The sequence below is a fragment of the Onychostruthus taczanowskii genome, unplaced genomic scaffold (assembly GCF_017590055.1).
Source record: "Onychostruthus taczanowskii isolate IOZ18803 unplaced genomic scaffold, ASM1759005v1 scaffold38, whole genome shotgun sequence".
NCBI lineage: Eukaryota > Metazoa > Chordata > Aves > Passeriformes > Passeridae > Onychostruthus > Onychostruthus taczanowskii.
In genome coordinates, this window is record NW_024501237.1 from 5,674,083 (window position 1) to 5,700,402 (window position 26,320).

The 26,320-nt window shown below is 35.9% G+C and overlaps 1 protein-coding gene across 4 annotated transcripts in view; it reads right to left on the reverse strand.

The window, feature by feature from the left end:
* The window catches only part of LRBA (LPS responsive beige-like anchor protein), a 369,042-nt gene that overhangs the window by 113,264 nt on the left and 229,458 nt on the right, over nt 1–26,320 (reverse strand). For all 4 annotated transcript variants that reach the window (XM_041411918.1, XM_041411916.1, XM_041411917.1 and 1 more), the window contains exons 41-44: nt 7,377–7,494; nt 6,293–6,395; nt 4,975–5,090; nt 2,618–2,730 (exon numbers count right to left, since the gene is read on the reverse strand). In XM_041411918.1, the coding sequence (XP_041267852.1) occupies nt 2,618–2,730; nt 4,975–5,090; nt 6,293–6,395; nt 7,377–7,494 (450 nt within the window). The remainder of the gene's footprint in view (nt 1–2,617; nt 2,731–4,974; nt 5,091–6,292; nt 6,396–7,376; nt 7,495–26,320) is intronic.

The window sequence follows — 26,320 nt, forward strand, 5'->3', positions numbered from 1 at the left end:
CACAACTTGAAATTTCTAAATAATTTTTAAAAAGTAAATTCTTCATTGTCTTAGGCACCAAAAAAAACAAAAAGATATTGACCTGACTTCCTTTCTGCCAGATCAAAATCAAAGTTTTCCTTTTCTCTACACAGTTGGAGCAGTAAACTGTGATGAGTTTCTGGGCACGCATAAGGAATGGAAATAAATTACTGTTAAAACCACGCAGACATTTAAGTGAAATATCTTTAAATATTTAAAAAACCTTTAGCAGTGCAAAAGCATAGACATGCTACAATACATAATTAGTACATATTTGGAACCATTACCCCCAAGATAACATTGCTACAATGAAAATATCACAGTATACATAACATCCACAAATTTTCATGCAGAATATTAGCAAGGCCTTCCAGATACTTATCACAAATTCATCATCTGACATGAAGTTTTAACATTTAAGCTACACGGAGTTGATACTGCTAGAACTGCCAAAACAGTAACCAAAATTTGAACTGCTTTATTTGAAAGAGGTACGGTATAAAGACTCTCATTGTGTGTGTGTGTGTGTGTGTGTGTGTGTGTGTGTGTGTGTGTGTATAAATATGCAATAATTATGTGCTGTTTAAAGCTCCCAGTTTTCCAGCAAATGATTGAGAAGGTTGAATGTAGATAGAGATGAAACTTGAGTAATCTCCTGCCTCAGCACCAGCAATGGAAAGATTCCCTCAGAACTGAAAAGACACTTAGCAATCCTCCTCAAAGACTACTTTCAAGAACAGAGAAATCCATATAACCAGTCAATGTTAATAAAAAACCCACATATAAATAGAGTAGGTTTGCTATCCAATCTCCCAAATGGAGGTGCCATACCTAACTTAAAATGAGGAAAATTTGTTTTGTTTCAGGGAGGAAGAAAGACCAGGACTATAGTGCTGAATGAATTGGCTCTTCAAATGACAATACAATTAAAACAGACCCCTCCTAAGTACAGCACTTGGAGAATTCTTTCCTTGTCTTCAACTATTTCAGCAATGACATGATCTATGCAGAAGCGTCACTTAACAAAAGTTAATGGAAAATGAGGTTGCAAAAATCATGTCATCATCCATTAATGTATTAATGATTAGTACCCTTAATTTATGCGCTAACTCAAGCTACACAGGGCTAACATTACTTTTAAGTTTTCAATGTTAATTTAAGTGCAGTTCACAAGAGTATTCTAGCTTGGTGATAGATATTCTTGGCTATAAACAACCTTCAGATATTTTCTGTCCAGGGGATTATTAAATAGCATTTATGGGATTCCACCAAAAATTATTTTAAAATAAATAAAAGTTTACCTTTTAAAGATTTGTTAAAATATAAAATATGAGCAGGTTTATCCACGAATGTGGATCAGTGTCAGTCAGACTTTCTAGAAACCTTAGAGTTAATGACTTCTTCACATTAAGTAACACAGTTAGGAAAAGTTACAATAGTAGTACCTCAGAAACTCCGCTTTGGCTTCAAATGTGTACAAATACACATTCAAAAGGCATGGTACAGTCTTCAAATATATATATAAGCGCACATATTCAAAAATATATACACATATATACGTGTATATATATATATGTGTGTTTATTTGCCTATATATTTGCTGACTATACAGTACCTTTTTAAAGGTTAAAAAAACTAAATCAGTAATTAAAACCTTTTCATAGACCTGTGTTTAGTTTAATCAATTGCAAACTGAAAGCAAAAACTTTTAAAGCTGCCGTATTTCCATGGGGATTTTTAGTAGCAAATTACCAATTTATATAAGATTTTTTAAAAAGCTATATTTAATATACTTTCCTTACCTTTTCTACTAATTAGCTATGTTGCTGCACATGCCAACCATTTCCCACAAAAGCTGCCTTTTAGAAAAATATCCTGCTTGCTGATCAGTGCACCCAGTCCTTTTAGGGAAAATGAGAGATACTTCTACTTTTTAAAACTAAATAGTCCCTTCTGGGAAAGCATTGCAAGATAATAATCACACTTTATAAGCAGGCTGCATATCGAATCTGCAAATGGTGGGGGGACTGTTGCAAAAACTCACAAGGTTACTCTGCCAGAAAGGAATTGTTTGGAAAAGTTGCTCAAACCCACCAATATCTTTCTGACAAAGGACAGCTGCATTACTCCAGCATACCTGAAGGGGTACACAGAGGAAGTGATAAAATGAACTTTTTATTCATTGGAATATGGGCAGTGACTTCAAAGTACCTAAAATGTAATGGTATCACAGGGTTTGCTACTAAATAAGTACAATTCTCAACAGAAAAAAAAAACAAAGAGAAAAAGGCTAATTTTTAACCTTTAACAGCCTCAGCATTTCTGACTTCTTAAAATTTGAAATGAAATGTAATGTCTTTGTTCCAACTAGGAGCACCTTCCAACAACAATTATTAGGTTTATACAATTAGAGGCAATATGAATACATTAATAATTCATTTTTACACAATCTGATTCTTATTATCAGTACACACATGAAGAAATTAAACACTGTTAATGGTTGTGCAGGAAACGTTAATGTAGTAGACATGGAAAATGTTTACAAGACTGCAAAATACAATGATAAAAATATAAAGGTATATTTGATGACAAATACCTTTGACAAATCTCTGAAGTTGCTAGGAAGTGTAAGGTCCAACTCCTCTGACTCATAGTTGGTGATAACCCAAGGGAAGACAGGGTACTGATTCAAATCATTGTAAGTTCGCCCTGACAAAAAAACAAAAAAAAGCCCACTGTGACTAAAGAGTTATATTTAACTAAAGTACCAATCTCTACAGATACAATAATATAACTTTATGAGCTGTTTGAAAAAAATGCAGTTCATTTCAGATCTGTTATAATTTCAATATTCTAATTTGCTTTATTGAAAGGATAATGGAAAAGTTGACAATATGCTAGTATTTAATCTAAAACATTTCAGCCCATTTCACTTTAATTGTAAATTCTTTTGCATACAGTAAGATTGACAGTTAAATTCATTCATTTCCTACTCGTTTCTCCTTTCCTTGTTTACATCATCTTGTCTTCTGTTTCCTTAAGGTGAAACACTTCCAAAATTGGAGGGTCAATGATTTTTGTTGATACTAAAAATTAAAGCACTCTTTTTACATAATGTCTTAGATACAATATGCAAAAGAAGAATGAAGTATTCTCAGGAATTCAGACTGAAGACTTTTTCAATTAATAACTATTTCATCTACAGAATTCACTTTGAGGGGAATTGATCCTTGCCCATTGTCCATCTATGGATATGCCAACATTTACCAGGACAGAAAATTAGGTCTGGATACAGGTTCATGTGTACATCTTCATGCATCTAAGATGGAAATAATACACTTCTTCCAGTAAAACCAAAATATTCAATTAAAATAAACATATACCATGCATCCATACACAACCCAAAGCCTGGCTTCTGAGTTTAAAATGCAGTTTTTACATGGATCCTGTCTCTTTTTATCATATTGTTGCAGAGACTTATTCATTCATATCATCTTCAATCAGCATGTTCTTGAGATTTTGTTCAGCCTGGTCTTAAAAGTCTCCAAAGGCAGGTTTTAACCTCTTCCCCAGGAATATTGTTTTACAATCCAATCTGTAAGGTTGTCAGAAAACATTTTCTAAACCTCCACCACAGTTTTTCTTCTTCCAGTTTTCTTACACCATTCAGTATTTTTCCATCGTGGTTTGCAGAGTTTTTAAATGGTACAGTCAGTATTTCCCTAATCACTTGGCTTTATTGCACATTACCTGTTGTTGAGGATTAAGGCCACTTACATGACACTGGGGTAACTATCTTTCTTTTAGCTCCCTATCATGGGCAAGTCAACTTTCCCTCTTTCCATAACATTATCTTTTTGCTTCTTCTAACCTCAAACACCAAGCAGATAAGAATTCAATTTATTATTTCAATAACATATTAAAGCTGAAAAGGGTCATTCATTAGAGCCATAGAAAACAGTTCATGATGTGCCTCATTCAGCTTGAGCAGTAACGAGGCAAGCAGATCGACCCCTACTTTTAAAAATCTGTCAGCATCCTAGCACCTCTGACTTGATGACTGATTACAGAAAGCACCAAAAGTGACCATTTGTATAAAATGCAATTAGTGCAAGCACAGCAATTTGTTATATCAATCATGTTAGCAAGAGCCAAGCCTGAAAAGGAATTAACAGACCTTTCACCACAGAAAACAGCTGAAAATTGAGAAATTTTCTAAGTTGCTCAGAGGACAGAATAAGTTGGAAAATAAAAGGGATGTCATAAGACCCAACAGTCAGCCTCCACTTAGTAAACTGAAGCCCAGCTGGTTAGAAGCTGATGGGCTAAGATGAGTTAAACAAAATATAGCTCAGTGTTTACAGAATGGGTGGTTAGGACAAAAATAAGTGCATAAAAATTAGGGTTGGGTTTGGATTAACAGTGTCCAAGCACTGCACCCTTTTTTGAGACCAACCATGCATCCTGTAACAGTGGTATTTATTGGCTCCAGGAATATCTTGCTCCCTGGATGAGATTTCCCAGAAATCTCAGCATCTATGATATTTAGGGAGAAAATTTGTTGCATCTATGATACTTAGGGAGGACAGTACTTATGAAAATTAAAACTCAGGATACTGAAGATAAAAAAGTTCCTGTTTCTGAGGCTTTGCTAAATAGTTAACAGCCTATTAGTTCCTGTCCTCCCACAACAGTCATGATATTCTGATTTTAAGTGCAGCTCAGTACAGTGTTATGAATACCTCTCTAGTCTTAAATAAACATAAATATAATTATGAATAAAGTAAATTCAGGAAGATTTTGTGGAGTTTCTCAGGACATAATCACACACAGAAAAAACTACTCATTACAAGAGCAAAATATAGTTGTGTCCCATGGCTGCTGAGACTGTGCCATGGTTACCTCCTTTTCTGTGTAATTACAGTAATTTGGATGTATAGTAATTAGCAATACCTGCTATAGTGTTTAGAAACATCAAGTATTCAAAGTTGGAAATCTCTCGATGCTGCCATCGCTGGGTCATGTTGGAAGCTTTGAAGATCTGTCGTGGACTAGCCAAAGAAATGCGTCTGAAAACAAAGAAAATTGGAAAAAAATAATGAGAAAACCTGGTGGGTCTTCCTTTTTTACAAATCTGATTTTTAGTGGCATTAATACATATTCTTTCTACCAGGTCTGTACTAGATTTCTCTGGAGACCAAACTGCCACTTGGATACTTGAAGTTCATTTTTAAAGTTTTATAATCTAATAAGAATAAAAAGAATTAATGCATCTGACAGCTGGGTATGTCAAGATTTGAAAACCTTCCAACAGAAATCTTTACAGCTGTGCAAATTCAGCTGCTCCGTGATGGCTTGATGTATTAAAGAAATATGTTACTGGAGATTTAGAGATGGAATATCATTAAACAAGAAAATTACAATACTTTTAGAATTTCACATAAGAATCAAGTCATCTTTAAGGAGAGGTTTTTTAAATCCCTCAAGAACAAAGGAAAACAATGATAAGATGATAGCATTTCATTATGAAGTCCATATTCTTGAGGTTTAAATTCTGGGCAGTGTTGGGGAGTTAGTCATAAATAACTCAAACTTTTAGAATTTGATGCCAGATTTCCTAATGTTTGTGAAGGAAGACTGTAAAGTTATTCCTTGGAGTGATAAATCAAACAGAGAAGAATTTATCATAAAATTCCCAAGACTGTTTTGTTCATAACAAAAACATCTGTAAATACCAAACCCACATCACTTAGGAAAGAAAAAATACATATATGTAGTTTTAGTTAAAAAAATCTTTACAGGTATTGGTAAACCATTCAAGGAAACTGTAACTGATTTTTTTTTTTATAACCTACATTATGTTGCAAACAAATTGATCAGTACAAATGGATGTGAAATATTGAGCAAATGTGTCTTCAATGTTCATTTAAAATTTTTTACACATAATTTGTTTCTGTAAATAGAAATCCTGATGTTCTTACAGAGTCGCTATAATAGCAATCTAAGAGATTTATTTTTTTCTGGACTTTATAAAAAAAACTACAAAACACAATAGAAAACATCCCAAACTATTTTAATTCCATTTCTATATACAGAAATAGATTAAAATAAAAATTTAACATAACAACAATCAAGATACTCCCTAAGGGTTTCCTGCTCCATGTTCTGTAAACCAGTAGGTATAAATGCTTCAAACCATGTGGGCTGGATTGATGGAAATAAAAAAAACTCTTAGAACTGACAGATGAAATTAACTCAGATTGTAAAATACCTGGTCTGGGGTAATCCAAAGATGGTACCAATACCAACCCGAGGCAGACAGTTAACCACTTTCTTTACTGTTGCTTGATCAGGGAAGTTGAACATGACACCCACTGTGAGTACAAGAATTGAAATACAGCATGATTTTACACATTTTAGGCATTCTCAACCAACACAATGCAACCCTAAGCTCAGGTGTTCAACAGATCAGACAAGTTTCCTTCAGGTTGCTCTAGATTTTTTTTTTTAATTTCCAGAAGTCCTTTTATATATCACCAACAGAAATTTCAACAGAAGTTGTCACTGCTGCACATCTTACAAGGTTTCAATTTTTTTTCCTCTATGAATAGAAATCAAACTTATATGCACAGATTGCCTGTTTAGAACTAATTTTAAAATGTATGTATTAACGGTTCACACATTTAATAATTTACTTTCTAGATATTTTCTAGAAATAGTCTTCAAAATACTATCTTCCTATTTTGTCTGAAACATGTGAATGACGCTTCTGAAACAGCAACCTAAAAATCTAAATAACAACCTAATTATGGTATCACCAGTGGCCATTTATGACTTCGGAGAGTACAACAAGTGTTTATGCATATGATTAATATTCTGTTGGACAACAGCATTACCAAAACAATGTTCTACATTTTAAATACAGCATGAAGTCATAGCAGTCACTGGTCTAATCCAGTAGTGAAATTCTTTCCTTCTGTTGTTCTTAGTGCGTATACAACTAACAACTATCAACCCTCCAAGGGGACACAAAAAAATCCTTCATGCATAACAGATCATAGGTAGGACTGTCTTGAGCAGGAGTCCTCAGAGAATGCCAAATAAACACATGGATATAAATGAAAGCGAGGCATTGATAATGCACAGTTTTCATGCTTGATCATAATTTGTCATTGAAAAAAGAATTGGAAGGAGAAACTGAATTACAAAAAAATACTAACTTAAATACTGATACATTTAATACAAACCCTTTCTCTATCTACACAAATCCATGTCAAAGCAGACATGGCGAGACATTCAAAGAGAATGCACATGTCCCCACATCTACACTTGTCATTTCTTTAAGCTCACTGTACCTCTATTTGCCATGAATATCTCCAGTGCTGTATTTTGTAAGAGGTAACGTCGGGAAAAGATAGACCGAATCTCTGAGAAGAGCCATTTTCCATGGAGTCCTTCTGTATATGCCAGAATCTAGGAGAAACAGACAGAAAGGATGTTTTTAAATATGTTAGCTGGACAGGTAATACCTTGCAAAAGAGAAACTCTTTGACCCACAAACATGGATCCTACCAATTACATGCAAAACCTGCAGCAAAATTAAAATATTCTCAAACTTCAAATCATGCTATAAATCTCTAATACATTTCTTGTATTCCTGAATTCAATTACTCATGCCAAATATTCTAAACATTTGCTTGCATTTTTTTCCTTTAAAGACATCTGTCTATTTTTCGTAACAGTTTCAGAATTTCAAAAACATTTTTAAATGTTCAGCATGTCCGCAAAGCATAAAACCACATTTGGAAATGTATTTCTAGTAGCATTAGATGTATCTGCACTTCCTTCAGCATTTTAATAACAGACCTTATTAATAACAAATAAGCAAGAAAAAAAGTCTTTAAAGAAAAAAAGTGTTCCTTAGCTTTATCGTTAAGTCAGTGTTCATTAATTCTGGAACTAGAAAGGTTGGCTGTGTAAGAGGTTAAGTATCATTTTGTCAGCTAAGGTTAAACACAAACCTGCAAATGAACTCAGCATAATCTCTCTATGGAGTAAGCGGTTGTCAAAGTAACTTGTTACAATTCCTGTCATCCCATCTGACAGACACAGATGCTTAGTCTGCCTTCACAATTCAAACTAATTCCATTTTCAGTCCTCAGCCACTTTGCTTCTTTGTTGCATCACTTTTTCCTTTCTGTTTCAAAGCTTAATTATGTAAGTGATAAGGGACAGAGAGACTGGACACTTCTCTACTTCAAATTAACAAACTATAGGAGAAGGAAAATCTGAGATTTGTCAATTTTAGCAAACACAAAAGCACTTAATAGAAAACTATCACAGAAAAAGAGACTCATATGCAATCCTTGTTAACATCACACTTACCACAATTTCACCTGAGTAATACATTGTATATAAAAACAAAAAAGTGAAACTCAAGTCCTAACCATAACAAAGACTGCTAATTAAACCAATTATTTGCTTACAGGTTTTTAAGAAAGGAGGATTTTGCCTAGCATATATTGACAAATAAAACCTGCATTTTTGTAGCACAGAAAACAGATGCACCATTATAAAAGCACTACACAATACAGCATAAAATATTGTACCAGTTTTGTGAATTAAAAGCAAACAAGACTGGCAAACCAAAAGCTGATAGCACAGATCAGAACATACAAAGCAAATCATCTTCACCTTAATACAAGTGCCAACTTCTCTCCCAGCAAACACATACACGCACACACATGTAGAAAGAGAAGGAAAAATTTATGTAATTATTCCAGTACAAAATTCTAGAAATGTCAAGAAAGGACCAGAGATTGTCAATGGTTGCTCAACATTTCTGAAACTGGGGAACTAACAGACTTGGGCCACACTGACACTTCCCATAGTACACCCGTAACCCATCCACACTAATTGGCAGATCTGTATAATACTGTGGTGCTATTCAGAACCACTGTGCTTGCTTTTTGTCACATGCATATAAATATCCTCTTAGAATACAACATCAAAAGAGGTAACAAAGGAGACAAAGTTGCAGTGCTCATGCACAGAAATCTCTTAGTACTTTTTGCTGGTATTCATCCATCTTATGATTGTGAAATTGGAGCTTCTAACTGCAATGACTGATTTTTTTGAGACAGACAGCAATGTGGTAACCTCCACTTTTCTGCAACAATTAAAACCCAACAGCCTGTTTGTCCCCATTGGTCTGTGCCTGGCAAATTCAAACATTCACTACGGAGATAGTGTGAGTAAAACCAGCACCCTAATTATTCCTTTTACCCTGTGAAGTGAGCATTTTCTGTGAGCCTGCAAACCCCGCACGAGGCCCAGAGCTTGCTGCCTGCAGCCTCCTTAAGACTGGAAGAAAAAGCACGAGCTTGAAAAAGAGCAGAGGTGGCTTGCATTGCGCACCGCGTAGAGCTGACGAAGTAGATGAAGTAACTGAATTCAGAGGGAGAGGATTTACAGCGGAACTCGACCTGCACCCCAGAAACACCACAGCCACTGCTGTAACCATCTCTGAAGCGCTCGTTAACAAAACTGATCCAGAGACACAAGCAGCTGAGGCCCGGCCGAGCAGGGCCTTCATTGCGGCTGGAGCAGGCTCTGCGTGCTCTGCGGCCTCACTTCAAAGTCTCTGGAGTTCAATTAAAACTGGATTAGGTTGGAGCAGCCCTTCTTTGGGACACGGTGCTCTCTGGAGCAGCGGGCGCACTGACAGCACCCTCGACAGAGGCCCAGGCCGCCAGTGAACCAGCTGCCATGGCAACCGCAGCGCTGCCCCGCTCCTGGCTGCACCTAGGGCGGATGAAAGGTCCGGGAGACAAACACATTTCTTTCATGTGCACTGCTAAGTGCTCCTCACGGAAAGCCAGCGCAGCCTTTCACACTCTAGAAAACATTATTAGAAACTCCTAGCTGCAGAAACTGGCTCGTTCTTCAAAGCAAATTCAGTATTTTTATTCTGGCAAATGAAATATTTTTATTTTTTTTTAAAATCGCTTCTGACATCAGAACTACAACTTTCAAGAACTATTTTTTGCATTTGCCTGTTTTCACCCGTAAGCCACACAACACAGAGCTCCACTTCAGAATTTAAGAACAGCTATCTTCTTCATACCATTGTACAATATTTTGAGTTTAAAACCAACTGATTTGTGCCTTTTGTCACCACCAGTCTTGGAACAATTTGTGGGGCAGAGACTAATGAGAGTGTACAATCTAATTTAATCTGCAGAAATAGTACTGCCTTCCCCACATGAGAAAGTATTTACAGAATTTCAGTTGATTCAACACATCCGACTGAAGTTCAATCTACTGCACATTTCATTTGTTTCAAAAGATACAACACCTTTCAGAAGAAAAGACAATTTATACTGTTTACCATTTCATTTAAAAACACATAAACAAATGAGGTAACTGTAAAGTTCTACAGTTTCCAAAATCTCATCAGACAAACTGTTCTGTAATTAGACTTTGGCAACACCAGAAAAGCATCATGACAACATAACTAAAAATACAAAATTACTTTCCCCTTTGAATGAAGTCCCTTTTTTAACTTCAAGTATTAGAAATGAAGGTCTAAACCTGTGCTCAGTCGCTGTACTCATGCTGATGGCCCCAACACTGCACAGCTCTCAGAAACTCCATAAGAAATCAGTGAGTAAAGAACAGCCAGATTCAAATTCTACTTGGAGGAGACTGTGAAATCAGAGTTGCAAGAAAACTCAGGTAGCACAGTGCTGATCACAAATTAAGATCATACATAAATAAGTGCTCATGATTTACAGCCATATATCTGCTAATTCCCCCCCGCCCCCCCCAAAAAAGAAAGCTCATTTACTTGGAAGCTATTCTGTCATTTTTCAGTTTTTAATACAAATGCCCCATTCTACCTTGTCTTCAAAACCCTCCTTGAATGTTGATCATAAACAATGTCTATTGTAAAAGACTTATGCAATAGTTAAAAAGCCACCTCCATCACTACAGCTGCCTCCTGAATTAGAAAAGTAATAGTTTAGTGAAGACTAAATGAACATTTTGCTTTACCTGTTAAGCAAGCCAATCAGCTATCATATATTTTATTTTATTTTAGAGAAAAGTACTATTGATCTTGAAAATGTGAATAGGCTAGAAGTAATTAAGCCTGTAAATGGGTTATAGAACTGAAACAGTAATTGAATAATTATATTACTTTAATATGCCAGCCAACTTAACTGCCACGAGTAAAATAAAAGCTAAATAGCTTATTTTAAAAGCTGATGCTTTGTCTAATTTTCAATAAGTTCTAATGCAAGACAAAGGAAAAAAAACAACAAAGCACTGAATAAAAAATATAGAGCATTTAATTCACATTCTAATTTGATTACAGTTGAGAGATAACATTTATAAATACATTCTAAGCAACATTCTAGGTCATTTGGAGTCATTTTTACTCAGGAAGGCAAAATTACAGCACTCAAGAGACTACAAAATCTGACATTCAGTTCACAAGAAACTTGGATTTCTACCTTAACCTTAGCCTTGTATCTGAGGACCCTTGGATTCTACTGTCCAGGTATTATTTAGTTCCTGGCTGCACGATTCACAGTGAAAGAGTCTGACTGCTCTTTGTTTAAACATGTCTAAGTACAACTGAATTAACAGGGAATCAGATCAGACTATTAATAATCCTAAATATCAACATGCTCTTCAATAAATTAGAGTTGTTTATTGGTTTGTTTTAGAGTTCTCAAAGAAACAACAAATAAGACATTTGCTTTAAATCTCAGATATTTACAAAATCAGCCACTGAAATCCACAGGCAGTGAGCAGCAGCCTCCCAACCAGTCCCCCTGTGAGCATGCACAGTCTGTTACACAATCCTGTTCAGCATTTTCATGGGTGACAAACTCAATTAAACATATTCATTACTTTAATGTTCCACTAGACAGTTTTACCCGGCATTAAAAAATTAAATAAATAAATAAATACTCCGTGACCTTTGTATTGATCAGAGCAAAATAGCTTACGCCTGGGTGTGGGTGGTGAAGGGTTTTGGGAGGGGGGTGGTAAAGGACTCTTATGTTTTCTCTTCCAATTACTGAAGGAGATGATAAAACCACAGCAAATGATGTATCAGCTCATTTTATCTTATCGCTTTGGGGCTAGGTGACAATGAAGTTCATATTTCACTGGTTCCCATTGAAGACTGTGAAAATTACTTGCCCTTATGACCTGAAATTTCACTGGAAGACAGAAATTTCTCTTCTGCAAAGTAATGCAATTTTTCAGATGTCAACCTTTAGCCCAGCTTTAAAAATTAATTTCATTTATATTAACCAATGATATTGATATTTTCACAGAATGCTCTTTGATACATGAACCACCGACTAACAAATTGATGTGCTCGAGAAGGATAGAATTATTTTATCTGAAGCTGCTGGGGAGAGACAGATTTACCACAAACTGAAATTCCTATTTCACATTATGCTGTTTATATTAGCCTAAAATACCTTAAGGCCTCAGAACCTGAAAATAGTTTAATCTTTTGTCAGGATTTAGTTCTGTTTCTAGATCCGTTCAGTTTTGAAATAATTTATTTCTATACAATGAAAAAAGAAACACCATGTGCTTGGAAATAAGAGGAATAATAAAGTCTAACTGTCACAGACCACAGATCAGTACATATATGATAGCATGAAAAATACTTCCCAGATTATCAAAATAGAGGAATGCACAACTATGTATTCTCCCTTTATCCTGTCACTTAAGCTGTATTTCTATATGAAAAAATCTGTGTGCAATCTAAATTTTCTGAAAGTGGTCTTCTAGTAACTGTGGGTAACCTTCATCCTGATTATTACAATCTAACCTGGAAATAAAATTACTGAGGGAGCCTGTATTTCAGAACTTTTCTGATTTGACTACGTGGCTCTAAACATCTCACATATATCTGCATACAATGTCAACAAATTTAGTACCAACTCTCTTACTTCCTTCAACTAGGTCTCATAAACAGGTTTTTTTTCTTCTTGATTAACCCTGCTGGGTTTTAGAGAGCAGGGGTTCATTACCACTATCAGAAAATATTTAATTAACCCAAAGAACAGGAACTTCTGATTGCTAAAGACAATTATGCAAGGTAAATTATGCAGCCTTAGATAGTGGAAGTTCAAAAAGAAGAAAATTAATATAGGTTAGGGTGACTGTCCAAGCCCGGCAAGGTTAAGGACATAAAATTATTACTTTCTTTGCAAAATACGACAGCAGGCTTATTTATGATTAAAAAAGGGGGCCAGAATTCACAGATTCTTGTAGGAGTTCACTGGTATCTTGATTTTGTTACATTCTGATTTAAGAGCTAGTTGGATCTGCTCCTCAAGAAGCACATACAAAAGGCTCATACAGATGTTTACATCACCTGGAGAAGAGCAACATTTTTCCTCTCCCAGGGTTACTTATTTATGCTATTTGCTACAGCACTGAAGTTCATACATATACAGACTTCATATACCTGGTATTTAAAATGATACAGACAACAAATCATAACCAAGAATCTTTCCATCATTTAGAAATAACTCAACCTAGTCTTTTTGGACTGCATTAAATCATGCAACTTCATGATTTCACGTGTCAATGAATTCCATCAGTTAAACAGACACAGTGCAAATACTAAAAAAAGCTTGTTTTGATTTCATTTTTTATACATTGAAAAAATGACGTTACCTTCAAAAGCTCAAGAAGAGAGCTTAAGCATCAGTGAGCAGAATTCCATTAAGTGATTTCTCACTGTGTAGAAAATGTCAAAAGAAGCTGATGATATTAAATAGTGGAATTTGCATCAAAAATGCTGAAATTAAGTATTATCAGCATTAAGACTTTGTAGTAATGAATGATACAGTGGTGGATTACATGACCATTACCCTGCGTGAGACAGAATTTTGGAAACTAAGTGGGAAAAATCCCTTTTTATCTATCCAGCTGAGAAGCAGGTGTCTAAATGGCTTCAAAAAGGAGAGCTTCAAACAGGAGAGCTGTGTCTTTCACAGCTCTCCTATTTTGGTGCATAACTTTGTATCACCACAACTGTTGCTACCTTGTTAGTTAGCTCACCTTCAAGTTTATTAATGCAGAAAACTAAAAGACAAAAAACAGGAAGCTTTAGATGTTACAAATTGTCACTCTGCAAAAACTGATCAATTAATTTGTCTTCCCATCTCCTAGTGAGCTAACAAAAAAATGAAGTACAAATTCAGATTGAATTCATTATGGAAATGTTTTATTATTGGAAAGGATGTTATAATACAAGAAATCTTTTAAATCTTAATGTCAAAAGCTTTTAGCATGCTCCCCATAATCTGGTATTCCCAATAAGAAAAAAAAAAAAAAAAAATGAAGTATGTTTTTGAGGTGATAAGTATGACCATGATCCATATTTTGAAAATATAAATTGTACAGAAAGTTTCCTAGTAGAAGTAAGACAACACAGGACTAGTGGCTCAAAACCATGTGATGATGTTGTAATACTACTGCAATTTTAAAAAAGGATTTCAAAACAAGTCCTAAAAAACTTTCCCTTGTTCAAAGATGGAAGTGCCAGAAAAATAGTGAAAAGGAAACAAGCAGAGATTTATATATATATATATACATATATATGTAATGACAAAAAGGCTGTAGATTTGGGGTTTTCTTAAGTTTAAAGTTTTTGGAAGTTACAGTCTGGTTGGTCCCTCTCCTTTTATAAAAATCCTAGTGCAGAAAAGTCTTGGAGAATAGTCTTTATCAGACTTGGTTGATCTTTAACAAGTACAGAGTCTAAAAATTAGGACAATTGCCAGACTCACAGCAGCTCATATCCACAGCAGTATTACTTACTATGTATGGTGAAATGTAAGAAAAAGAAGCAATCATCTCAAAGGCAGGGCACAGAAAACAATGCAGGAGCCATCTTTGTTTTCTGTCTCTTAAAGATATTTAGAAATTGGGGTTTTTTTTTTTGTTGTTTTTTTTTTTTTGGTTTTTTTAAATCATAGAATATCCTAAGTGGGAGGAGACCCACAAGAACTACTAAATTCCAATTCCCAGCCCTGCACAGGATAGGCCCAAGAGTCACACCCTGTGCCCAAGAGCGTTCTCCAAACACTTCTTGAGTTCTCTCAGGCTGGTACTGTGATCACTGCCCTGGGGACGCTCTGTTTTAGAACAATAAGGCTCATGTTTGCTATAAATGTCTCTTCAAATTTGTATTTGGAACAGCAAATGAGAATAGTCATGTCAGATGTCCATCGGTGCCCTGCACCTGCCTATTTCACCACTTTCAGGATATGACTTCTCCCATGGGCTGCTTCTCCATGTATCCAGCAAAGGTCTCTCCAGTCAGAACACATGCAAGTGGAAGCAGCAACTACAACCAAGAAGGAGCCACTACACCTGCAACACTGGCAGCTGTCCAGTGTCTGCTGTTTCCATCTGATCTTGCAGAAGGAGGAGTAGAAAGCAAATGGGCAATGAAAAAATAAGTTTCAATGCCAAAAAAGGACTTTTTTTTTTTTTTTAAATCAGTGACCTATAAGCTGACCTTCATATCCCTTCATCAGAAACAAAACAAAAACAAAAACTCCCCCACACATCTGGCAGGAAGCTAGAATACCAGTCATCAAGAAACACTGCATCTGATCAGCTCATTAATGGGAAGCAAGCCCATACATAGAAGAACAGATGTGCCTCTTGAAGGCAGGGAGAAAAGTCAGACTCTAGAGCTGCCAAGCCAGCCGTTCACATTAGAAGATTTTGTGCTGTGTTTTGTGAGAGATGTGGCACACAAGGTGCTCCTTGCAAAAGGGTGTGGATGCAAAAATGGCTCAATGCCACCTTTGTGCTGCAGAGACTCTCAAGTGCTGCAGGAAGCAAATTCCATTCAAATAAAGTGGGTCAGCTGCAGGGGCTGATGTACATTTGCCTCATTTGGGATGCCCAGGACTGTATAGAATACTGAATAAATTTTCCCTCTTGCCCTCAGAATCTGAGAAAGATAGTACAGAACTGCTATAAAACCCTTCACTGCTCAAGTCCTTCTCCACTCACTGCAAGTTCATTTATTGTAAACCAAAGCCAAATACAGATATGACAACAAAATAGAGGAAATGTTCTTAGCTATCAAAGAACATATCTCCTATGTGCTCCTTTTTATAACGAAGTCCTAGATGAGTATACTTCATATTTTGTATCTGTATTCTTACATTTGTCTTATATTCCTGTAAAAGAAGATTAATTTCTCAGAAGAAAGAACTGACTGAAATCAGTCGCTGACCAAGGTTTTGTTATGGCCTGTGACTGCAAGGCAAAACCCCTTAAGATCACCCATAGAAATAATGTGTCCAATTACAACTTATCCCATGTTTTTAAAGAAAAAAAAAAAAGCCATGTGAAGAGGAGGTTTTATACAACAACTGCTGATATTCATCTTAGTACATGCTAAAGTAATATAAATTCAGCTTTAAAGCATTCCAACAAGAAAAGACCCCTTCCCAAGATTAAGCAAGCCAGGGGCACAGCTAATGTGACATCTACAACCACATCTATGATTCTGGGGTAGCAGAACACGAACATAACCCTTATTTCAGCTTAAAAATGCAATAGAAAATAAACTGCATTTCTAGTCCAAATGATTGATAAGAAAGGCTTGAAAACGTGATTCAAGTGTAACAGATACACAGACAGCAGTCTGGGGATAGCTGAACAATTGATCCAACAACATGATTTGCCTTGCCATTCCCCCTGGGGTACTAAATCTAAAACTTGCTACTCCTGAGGGCCCAATAAAAAATAAGTCTATCAAAGAATTCTGCAGATGACAGGAGGAGAGAGGGCAGTAAGTCTATGTGAAAATATTAGCTCTTGTGAAGAATTTTAATCTGGGCTGTGTTACGCATTTATCTTTCAAACCCACAATGTTGTTTTGCAAAACTGAAAGTTTTCTGAAGAGCCAGAAAAAGTCAAGTCTAATGTGGGAGTATTGACAAAGCCCCAGTTTCCAGCCAATACCTAACAGTGTTTCATAAATGCTGAAGTCAAGAGGGAAAAGTATTTTCAACTGCTTCTCTTTAGAAAATCCTAATCCCACAGCAATATCCTATCCATCCTGGCCTAAGTGCTGCCAAGAACTAAGTTCCTTGCAAAAATACAGCAATTTATCCTGTTCGTGCATGTTTCATTTACAAAACTAACTTAATGCAGCCTTTTAATAGGCAACTTTTATCAAACAAATTTACCACATTTGAAAGAATGTGGAAGCCCTTCTTAAATATTTTTTCAAGTAGAGAAAAGACCCCAAATGGATAGCAGCTCCCCCCCAGTCTGCTCCACATTTTGAAAAAGGTGTATGTTTTTTAAAAGGAGAAAACTGAAGGCATTAGAATATTTGATTTTCCAGTGGCGTTTGCAGCTCTTAAGTGATTTTTGGTGTGGAATTCAATGTTCTTCCTTTCTTTAAAAAAAAAAAAAAAATTATTTTAAGGTAGTAGATCTACCTTTAGGGTTTTCTCCAGCTGAAGTACTTACAAGTTAAACACCTGTAATCAATTGTTCCCATAACATGTTAGCATTATAGATATTCAAGTGGGTAACAATTTTAAGATATGTGTTAGAGAAAAGAAGATTTGATTTTATACTGAAGTATAAAATATCTCACCCTACAAAGAGGAACACATTTACAGCTAGAAACTTTAGCAGATTTATCGCTACAAGATAATCAATTTTCTATTTGAGGAGTGGGAAGTTGAAATCTTGTGGAGTTTCATGTTTGAGAAGTTATTACGGGGCAAGGAAAGCATTTCTCATTCTTCCTTGAGCATGTGAAAACCAGTGACTGAAATGCTGAAATGACTTGGATGCAAAACTTGAGGCAGCTGTACGGACTAAAAATAACTCATCCAGACACATCTAGGAGTGTTCCACCAGTGAAGAACTGATAAACTGATCAATAAAACATCCTTCCTGCTTGACAAAACATCATTCCTTGCTTATCCTCCTTTAATAACCATATAGGCAATTTTAATATGGATTTTAAATTTAACAAAAGACTTAACAACTTTAATTTGTTACATTAATTGTTGAAGCTTCAAACATACAGTAGTAATTGAACCCACCAAAAAATAACTGAAATTGGCAAGTATCTGCTTCTTAGCATTCCACCCAAACAAAATGTCGGTGTTGATAAAATCCACTTTTAAAAGCATGTATCCTTACAAATCTTAAGTACTGTCATCTCATCACCCTGTTGGAGTTTGATTGATTACGCCTTTTCCTTATGTTCATTAATCTCATCACCTTATCTTTTACACCACTTCATTTTAGCAGAAAGGCAATAATAAAACCCTCATCCATTATCCTTTTACACATCTAGTCAAGCGGAAATGGTTAATAACATGCTACAAATTGAACTTCAATCACCTCATTTTCTCCTTTGTCGAATGCACATTAAAGTATATCCAAAAGTGCAATTTGTTTTACAGGGGAATTTGTGTTATATTGCTACAGACAACTAAAATTAAGTGTTTCTCAGTTTGGTTATTAAATATATCCAACTGTCCTTTTATCTGTGATACTAAAACATTAACTCATTTTATTAGGGTGTAATAATACAAGAGCCTTATCTCCCAGAACACAGGGACATCTAGTCTGCCTAATAGTAAGTGTTATACAATGGGTCATTTATCTTTTTCTTTTTTCAAAAATATGCTTCTGATAGTTTATGAATTGGTATATTATTGCAGATGAAATGGGTCTCTATTTAAGAAAAGTTAATTTGTTTACATGCAGGCTTATCTTCAAATGCAAGCCCTATTAGTGAAACGGTCTGTAACTGTCAGAGCAAGTGAAGGAGGAAAAGAGGTGGATGTAGAAAAATTTAGAGCCCAGTAATTCAACCCTGATCACTGGCCTCCTGTTTGAATATTATCTGTGTTCCATATGCACTTTGCAAATATTCTATGATATGACTCCACAGAATTGAAATAAAAGTCAAAGAACTTGTTTCTGTAAACTCTCCCCATCATTCCAAATGCAGGCATATATTAGCAAACTAAAATAAATGACATTTCTAAAAGAGCCCATCTAGTATAAAGAAGTTCCCAAATATGATGTGTTTGGAGCTGCTTCCTCCCAAAAAAATATAAAAGAGTGGGTGAAATTATAGCTCTATTTAATTCAGTGACAGTAATCTCTTTTACAAAAGGGATGCAAGATTTCCTGCACTTTGTTCACCTTCTCAATGAAACAAGACTGGTCTGACTGACTCAGTAAAACTGCGTATCCAAATAAACAAATACAGCCACAAATATTGTGCAATTGTTACAATGACAGGGTATTTTTTCATGCTTGATCTCATTTCAATTCTACAGAAATTTATTATTAACTTAGTATTAACCTTACAAGAAGCCTAAGAACATCATCAATCCTAACTTCAGGACAAGAAGATTGAACAGTGGAAACAGTATTTTTTTATTATCAAAAAGGTTGCAATAGTTAGTGTTACAGTGTATACATAAATGCACACTCATGACTTTTAAAAATGAAGTAACAACTAGTTCTTAGTCTAAAGCAAAGCTCTAGTTAACTTACAGTAAGTTGAAAAATCACTTCTACAGTGATTTTTTTTTTTACTCCCTCAATGGGCTACCTTTTTTCCCAACTCTCCTGTCCACTAAAAATTTGCCCTATTCCCCAAACAATTCCAACACTATTTCCTCTCTCCTGCTCTACCACCTTTCATTGAAGCTGCAGTTTCACAAGGATTTTTGCAGGTGACTGCCCTGCAAACATTGCACCTCATCAACCCCCAGTCACTTCCTGCTGCTTCCCCAGTCCCTCCTTTCTCCAGGGACTATGTTTGAGGGTAAAGCTGGAGTTCAACAGGTATTCAGACAGAAAGTCACCTAGGGCAGAGAGAAGGAGAATAATGCAGGGGTGAAGGAGATGGAATGGTTCTAGTCTGATTCACTACCATGGATAATTGCTAGTTTCATTGAAATTTTGCAAATTTCTTCCTTCATCTTTGAAAGCATTTTGGGTTTTATTTTCTTGTAGTTTGGCCAACGTAGCCAACTGTTGCTTCTGCATTTAGAGAGAAAGATTTCTGGCCTGTGTTTGCAAACTGTAGCTCTCCAGTACTGCCACAGCCCAGAAGGAGGCTTGTTTTGCACCCCAGTAATACAAAAAGCATTCTGCTTCACCACAGCATAGGAAATCTTCACACCACTTTGTGTTCATGGCACATTCAGCCCTGGAATCGCAAATGCAATTCTCGCCAAAATAAATTATTTGGCTGCCCAAGAATTCAGGCTTCTTCATCTTCACAAAGTTTGAAATACTCCACTGCTTCTTGAGCTATCCCAAACTGAATTTGATCTCGACTCAAAATTACACAGATGAGTTAATATGCTTGTCATCCACTCAAATTCAGTCACTGAATTCAAACAAAACATGTTACTATTTGTTAAACCCTGCATGCTTAAATTTTCTTTTCCAGTTTCACATATGACCACCAAAATGGTGGCTGGCATCCAAAACCTGGACACAGTTAGCACCTTAAAATATTAGAGGCATATCAACACATCAAACTGTAAAAATACAAATTTCTAAACTGTGAATACACAGAATTTGATCTAAATCATTGACCAATTTCTTTTTTCCATTTGGATCATTTTTCTGAAACCTGTCTTTCAGAAAAGTGCTTTAAGTACCCCTACTTAACAGCATCTCCCTCTTCTGAATGTGTTAACTGAGGATGTTTTCTACTTGTTTCCCTTTTGTCATTTCATTTACATTAAACCACATGTTTGAGAGAGTTGTTTAGGTTCTTATGAGAAAGTGTAGCACCCAAGTGAAACAAATAGGGAATTGGAGCAGGCTATAAACCTACAAAGCTCCTAAACTGCTGTCTGTAGTTGACTGACAGAGGTGCAAGTTTACTCAATGCAAGTTCAATCCCTCAACTGATACCGCACTTCTGCAAAATGTAAATGACTGCAGCTGTAGTGCTCGAATGTAGAAGTTTACTGCAGAAACAAATGAACAAGTGAATGCTAACAAAGTCAAGGAGAGTCTTGATGCCAGTCTCTAACCACCATTCCTGTACCACATAACATGTCATCATCCATAAGTAAATGAGTTAATCAAATTAATGAGGATTCAGACAAATCGGCTGCCTAATGAGTGTTCAAACTGATGTGGCAAGGGTTATGCTCCAGTGCTGACAAAATCAGTTTGATGAAACTGTGACAAAAGCAGCAAAGCACTGTTCCTTCAGCACGTTTTCCTGCATCTTATTAACATGAAATTATAACTGCTATTTGCAAACTGTAGAGGGAGACCATTTATTGCAGAAGTCATGTAAACATATGCTTTATCTACTCCTCTCTCCTGCAAACGTTTGTATATTGCTGGAATTCAGGGTAGCAATTATTCTGTTCTTTTTGAAAATGGCAATCAGATAGAGTTGTTTAAAGTAATTTAGATGGAATACGCCAAGAGAATTTCCAGACACACTACATTGTATGATTTTGCATTTTATGAACATGACATTTGGCAGTAAATATAAAATAAAACAAACAAAATAAATCAAAACATTATGCAGCTTTGCAAACAGTTCAGAAAATTAACACTATAATTTCTTGAAAAGCAAGTAAAAAAAAATCTGGCACCAATATTTAGATGAATGATAATGCATGTATGATGATTTCCAAACTCCATAATGCTAAGAAGCAACAAACACAGACAGGCCAAGGAAAGAAATTAACCTAACTAATATTTTAATTACTTTATCAAAATCCTTTAATCAGGACTCCTATAAGACTTTTCTAAGAGTACTAACTAATTATGTCTAGGCTCAAACTGCAGGGCCAAGGACTGGAACACAAGATCTGAAAACACTTGAAAATGAAGAATCTGAAAGTAAAAAAAAAAAAAAAAAAAGCCATAATTTTTAAAAAGTAAAAATTAACTCTTACTTTCCAAGTATTATCTGTCCAGAACACTTTCTCCAGAGGAGAAAAAAACATCTCTGCACCATGTTGCTTAAATGCAAGAGATACAAAGATACAAAGACATAAAAGAAACTTTTTTACATGTAATAGGCATAATTATAGCAGTTTTTAAATAGCACTGGTGCACCTGCAGCCATAGAGATCATATAGCCCTTCACTAAGATTACAGGAATAAAGTCCTGGATGCTATCACAGACTCAGTAAAAATTCAGTATTTACATACTAATGCCTTTCCTTTCTCAAGGGGGAAGCGTCATACCAGTAATATCTGATTATTATCCTGTGAGCACTACAAGGAGTAGGTTGGGAAGTGGTAGAAAACTCAACTTTTATCCAGGAACAGGAGACAGAGCAGCTTTAACATTTCAGCTTTAAGTTAGAAGAAAACAACTGACTTCTACATAAGGACACAATTTCAGATATCAATGAGCTTTTATTCTCTAGAGTAGGAATCCTTGGCTTTGGGATCTGTGCTTGAAAAGCAGTCCAGTGACAATATATAAATGATGTTGCATCCAACATATACAGAAGGATGTCAAGCTGCCAAAAGATTAATTAGGATCATCCCAAAACAACAAATACATATGTGCATTTTTTACAAAACCCACAAAAATATTACCTTAAAACAGCAGTAGAAATCAGTGGCAGTTGACAATACTATATATATATATATATATTTTACTCTATTTTAACACCAGACATTTTCTCCCCAAAGGACACTGTTCTTGATAACAAGATTATTTATCTCTGAAAGGGCTGAACTCTCCACTTTTGTGATTCTTGTCACAACACACTCCATTTAAGTTTCCAACCGATTTAAAGGATCTCAGTAAAAATCCTAATCCAGCAGTTAACATTTGACTACAGGTGGAGTTTGTGGCTATGGCTCCACAGCAGATGGCAGCCACGAGAATGGCTCAACTCTATGGTGCTGCTGCCTTCTTTCTCCTGCCATTAATGCTCCTATGGGCACAGGGGTAGTTGGTTCAGGGAATCAGCCTGAACCTGCAAAAATCCATGCAAGAAAAGGTCATTTCTTGTTAGGTCCATTCCCTAACTTGACTCCTCAAGTAAATCTCAGAATGCCTTGGGTTGGAAACCACCTTTATGGACACGGCAGTCAGTGCCATGCTGTAGTTAACAGAGTGGTGATCAGAGGGTGGATTTGGTGATCTTGGAGGTTCCTTCCAACCTCAAATATTCTGTCATTCTGTGATTAAAGATCACCTGCATCCTACCCCACTGTTGGCAGGGATGCCACCCACTAGATCAGTTTGCTCAGGGACCCCATCCAGCCTCTCCCTGAACACCTCTAAGGATGGGCATCCACAACTTTTCTGGGCAACCTGTTCAAGCGCCTCACTATCCCCTGAAAAAAGAATTTTTTCCTAGCACCTAATCTATAGCTTTCCCCTTATCGTTTTAAATTGGTCCTCATTCTCTCATTCTCCTTTTTTAAGCCCCACTTAGGTGCAGGAAGGCTGCTCTGAAGTGTCCCTGGAACATTCTCTTCTCCAGGCTCAAATCTCAGCCTGTTTTCTTCCATCTCTCTGATCATTGTCACAGCCCTCCTCTGGACCTGCTCCCGAAGATTCACATCCTTCCTGCGCTGAGGTCTCCAGACCTGGACACAGTACTCCAGGTGAGGTCTCACAAGGGCAGAACAGACAGGGAGAATCACCTTCCTCAACCTGATGGTCATAACTTTTTTAATGCAGCCCAGGATGTTGGAAGAAATTATTAAACAGCCCCAAATCAATTCTTTATGTGTCAGATCCCACTGGCATTAATGGGGTGGTGGAACCCTCCTCTAAATTTCAGGAACCACTGTGTGCTTTTGTGCCTCTGAAAATATCTTGTCATTGCCACTGCACAGGTGTTTTCCAGCACAGTTGCTCTTTGCCAGCTATAAGAATACACTGCAGAAGAAACAACTCAGCTGGTTAGTTCTGCTTCATAATGATTTCCAAGAATCATCCAACTGCAAAGATTATACATCTCTGGGATAAAAACCACCCAAATAAGACAAATTATAATATAATAAAATATGTACTCCAATATAGCTGTGACAAAAAAGAATATAAATGGCAAATCCAAGTGCCTCTACAATGTCTTTCACAAAATGCTTACATCTACTGAAGTAGGTAACTTCTCTCATTACTAGAAGCAGAGAGCATCCATGATTTCATTCTAAGACCATTCTTAGGTCCAAAGCTAGATTTTTAAACCACAAATTTCATGTCAGTTTTCTATGTGCAGCAAATGGATATGACTGTAATTTGCTGAAAAGTTACAAATATTGCCAAAATCCTAGGTATTCAAATACTTTGGTTACACATCCTAGTAGACAGATTTTGTGAAAACATTTAACTTTAATTACACTTCAACATACTTAACTATTAAAGAAAAAGCACAAAATGAAAAAGAGAGATGTCTTACATGTGATGCTTGGAAAAAATTTTTGTCTTGTGACAAAACCAATTGAGACTGTTGGTCTAACTCTACAATATTAAAATGAAGTATTCAAAACCAAAAGCACCAAAATCAAGCAAATGCTTAATTTAAAAAAGTTACTTTCCTTCTCATTAAATGATATACTCTTAATGACATGGGTTTACTTCTCCCAATTAAAGGCTCTCAGTGAAAGATCTGGGAAGGCTCCTGCTTTATATACAATTAACAATCAAACTGTAACACAAATTACGTGTCAGCCTTATCAGAGTTTACACATTGAACTCCTGTATCTGTTGCCAGCAGGCAGCCCTCTCTATCTGGGGAATATCACCATGAATTGGTTCAATGTCTCAGCACAAAATCTCACCCCAAAAGGTGCTTTGCCATCCCTTCTGTGTCAGAAGCACACGGGGCTCTGTCACACTGCTCCATGCAGCCTCTGAGCAGGTTTTGTGCTCACTGCCCCGAAGGCCAGGCCAGTCTGCCTTTTCTAGGGACTCATCTCAGAGCAAACTTCCATGTTGCACCATCCCTACAAAGATGTGACCTAACACCTCTGTCTTTTTCATCTCTCCCTCTATCCAAAAATAATAACACGTTATTCTTAGCAAAATACTCAGTTGCAGATCTGCTTTATCTATCCAAGGCTATCTTAATCACATTAGCTAATTACATTCTTCAAAAATTGCTCTCCAACATGTTAAAGCTCATTCCTTCTTGTGACAGGGGCAAAATTAAAACAAATATGGAAATTATGGTTATGAGGTAACACAACAAGATCACTGCTATTAAAGTTCACTTCAGGGTTAGGGGCACATCTACCATGTAAGTGATTTATTCATATCATCCAAAGAAGTGTATTTAAATTAAAGTAATTAGATATTTCTAACAAAGTAATGGAAAAACACTTCCTAAGTTACGTTATGCACTGCTTAGAACTTTATGTCTTTATTTTTAGAGCTATGACCTTGCATTTAAAGAAGCATCAAGAATGACCTGCTCTTTTCCTTATTCCTCCCATGCCTGGAATGCTATTTATTTTCTCCTCTTTTTTTAACATTTACGTATTTTTTTACTTTACATTTGAGTGTATTACATTCCTCTTATCAAAATAGTTACAGTGACAAAATTACAGTTAATATTAAAGCATTAAAAATTAATGACTTGATTTTCTCATTTGCTCTAATTTTTGAAGCATAAGCACAACCAGCCTCTTTTTCAATATGAAGAATTTGAGTGCAATACTATATTCTGCAAATCTTCCTTAATCTTTAATGCATTTTGAGTAAGATATGTGACTATCCTTGGGTTTTTGTTTGCCTTCTAAGAGGAGGATAAATAAGAGTCCTTAGCATTTTACTACATATTTTATAAATGTCCTTGCATTTTGCACATATTCACGTAAAATATATTCCTAGGTTTCTCTGTGTAGAAACACACACTAATGAACATATAGGTTATATATTATCTTATGATATACTAATTCACAAACATTTCAAATTTAAATTGAGGTACTCAGCTGACCAATTTTCATGAATATTCAATCAACTGGAGCCTCTATGTTGCTTTTAGCTTCTTTATGTACAACAAACAGTATTCAAATGGTGAACAATCACAATGTTTAGTATCATATTTAAAACCACCATTCAAACCTTTTCTTAATGCTATTATCAGTTTTTCTTTTGCAACAATTTTGTGTATAAAAATAAAAGCACTGGATTTTTATTGGTGCTACCCTCTTTGTTTTGTTCCACTCTGCAAAGCCCTTTTGGGACACTAAGCCAGCATTTACCATAATACGGATTAAACTCTCT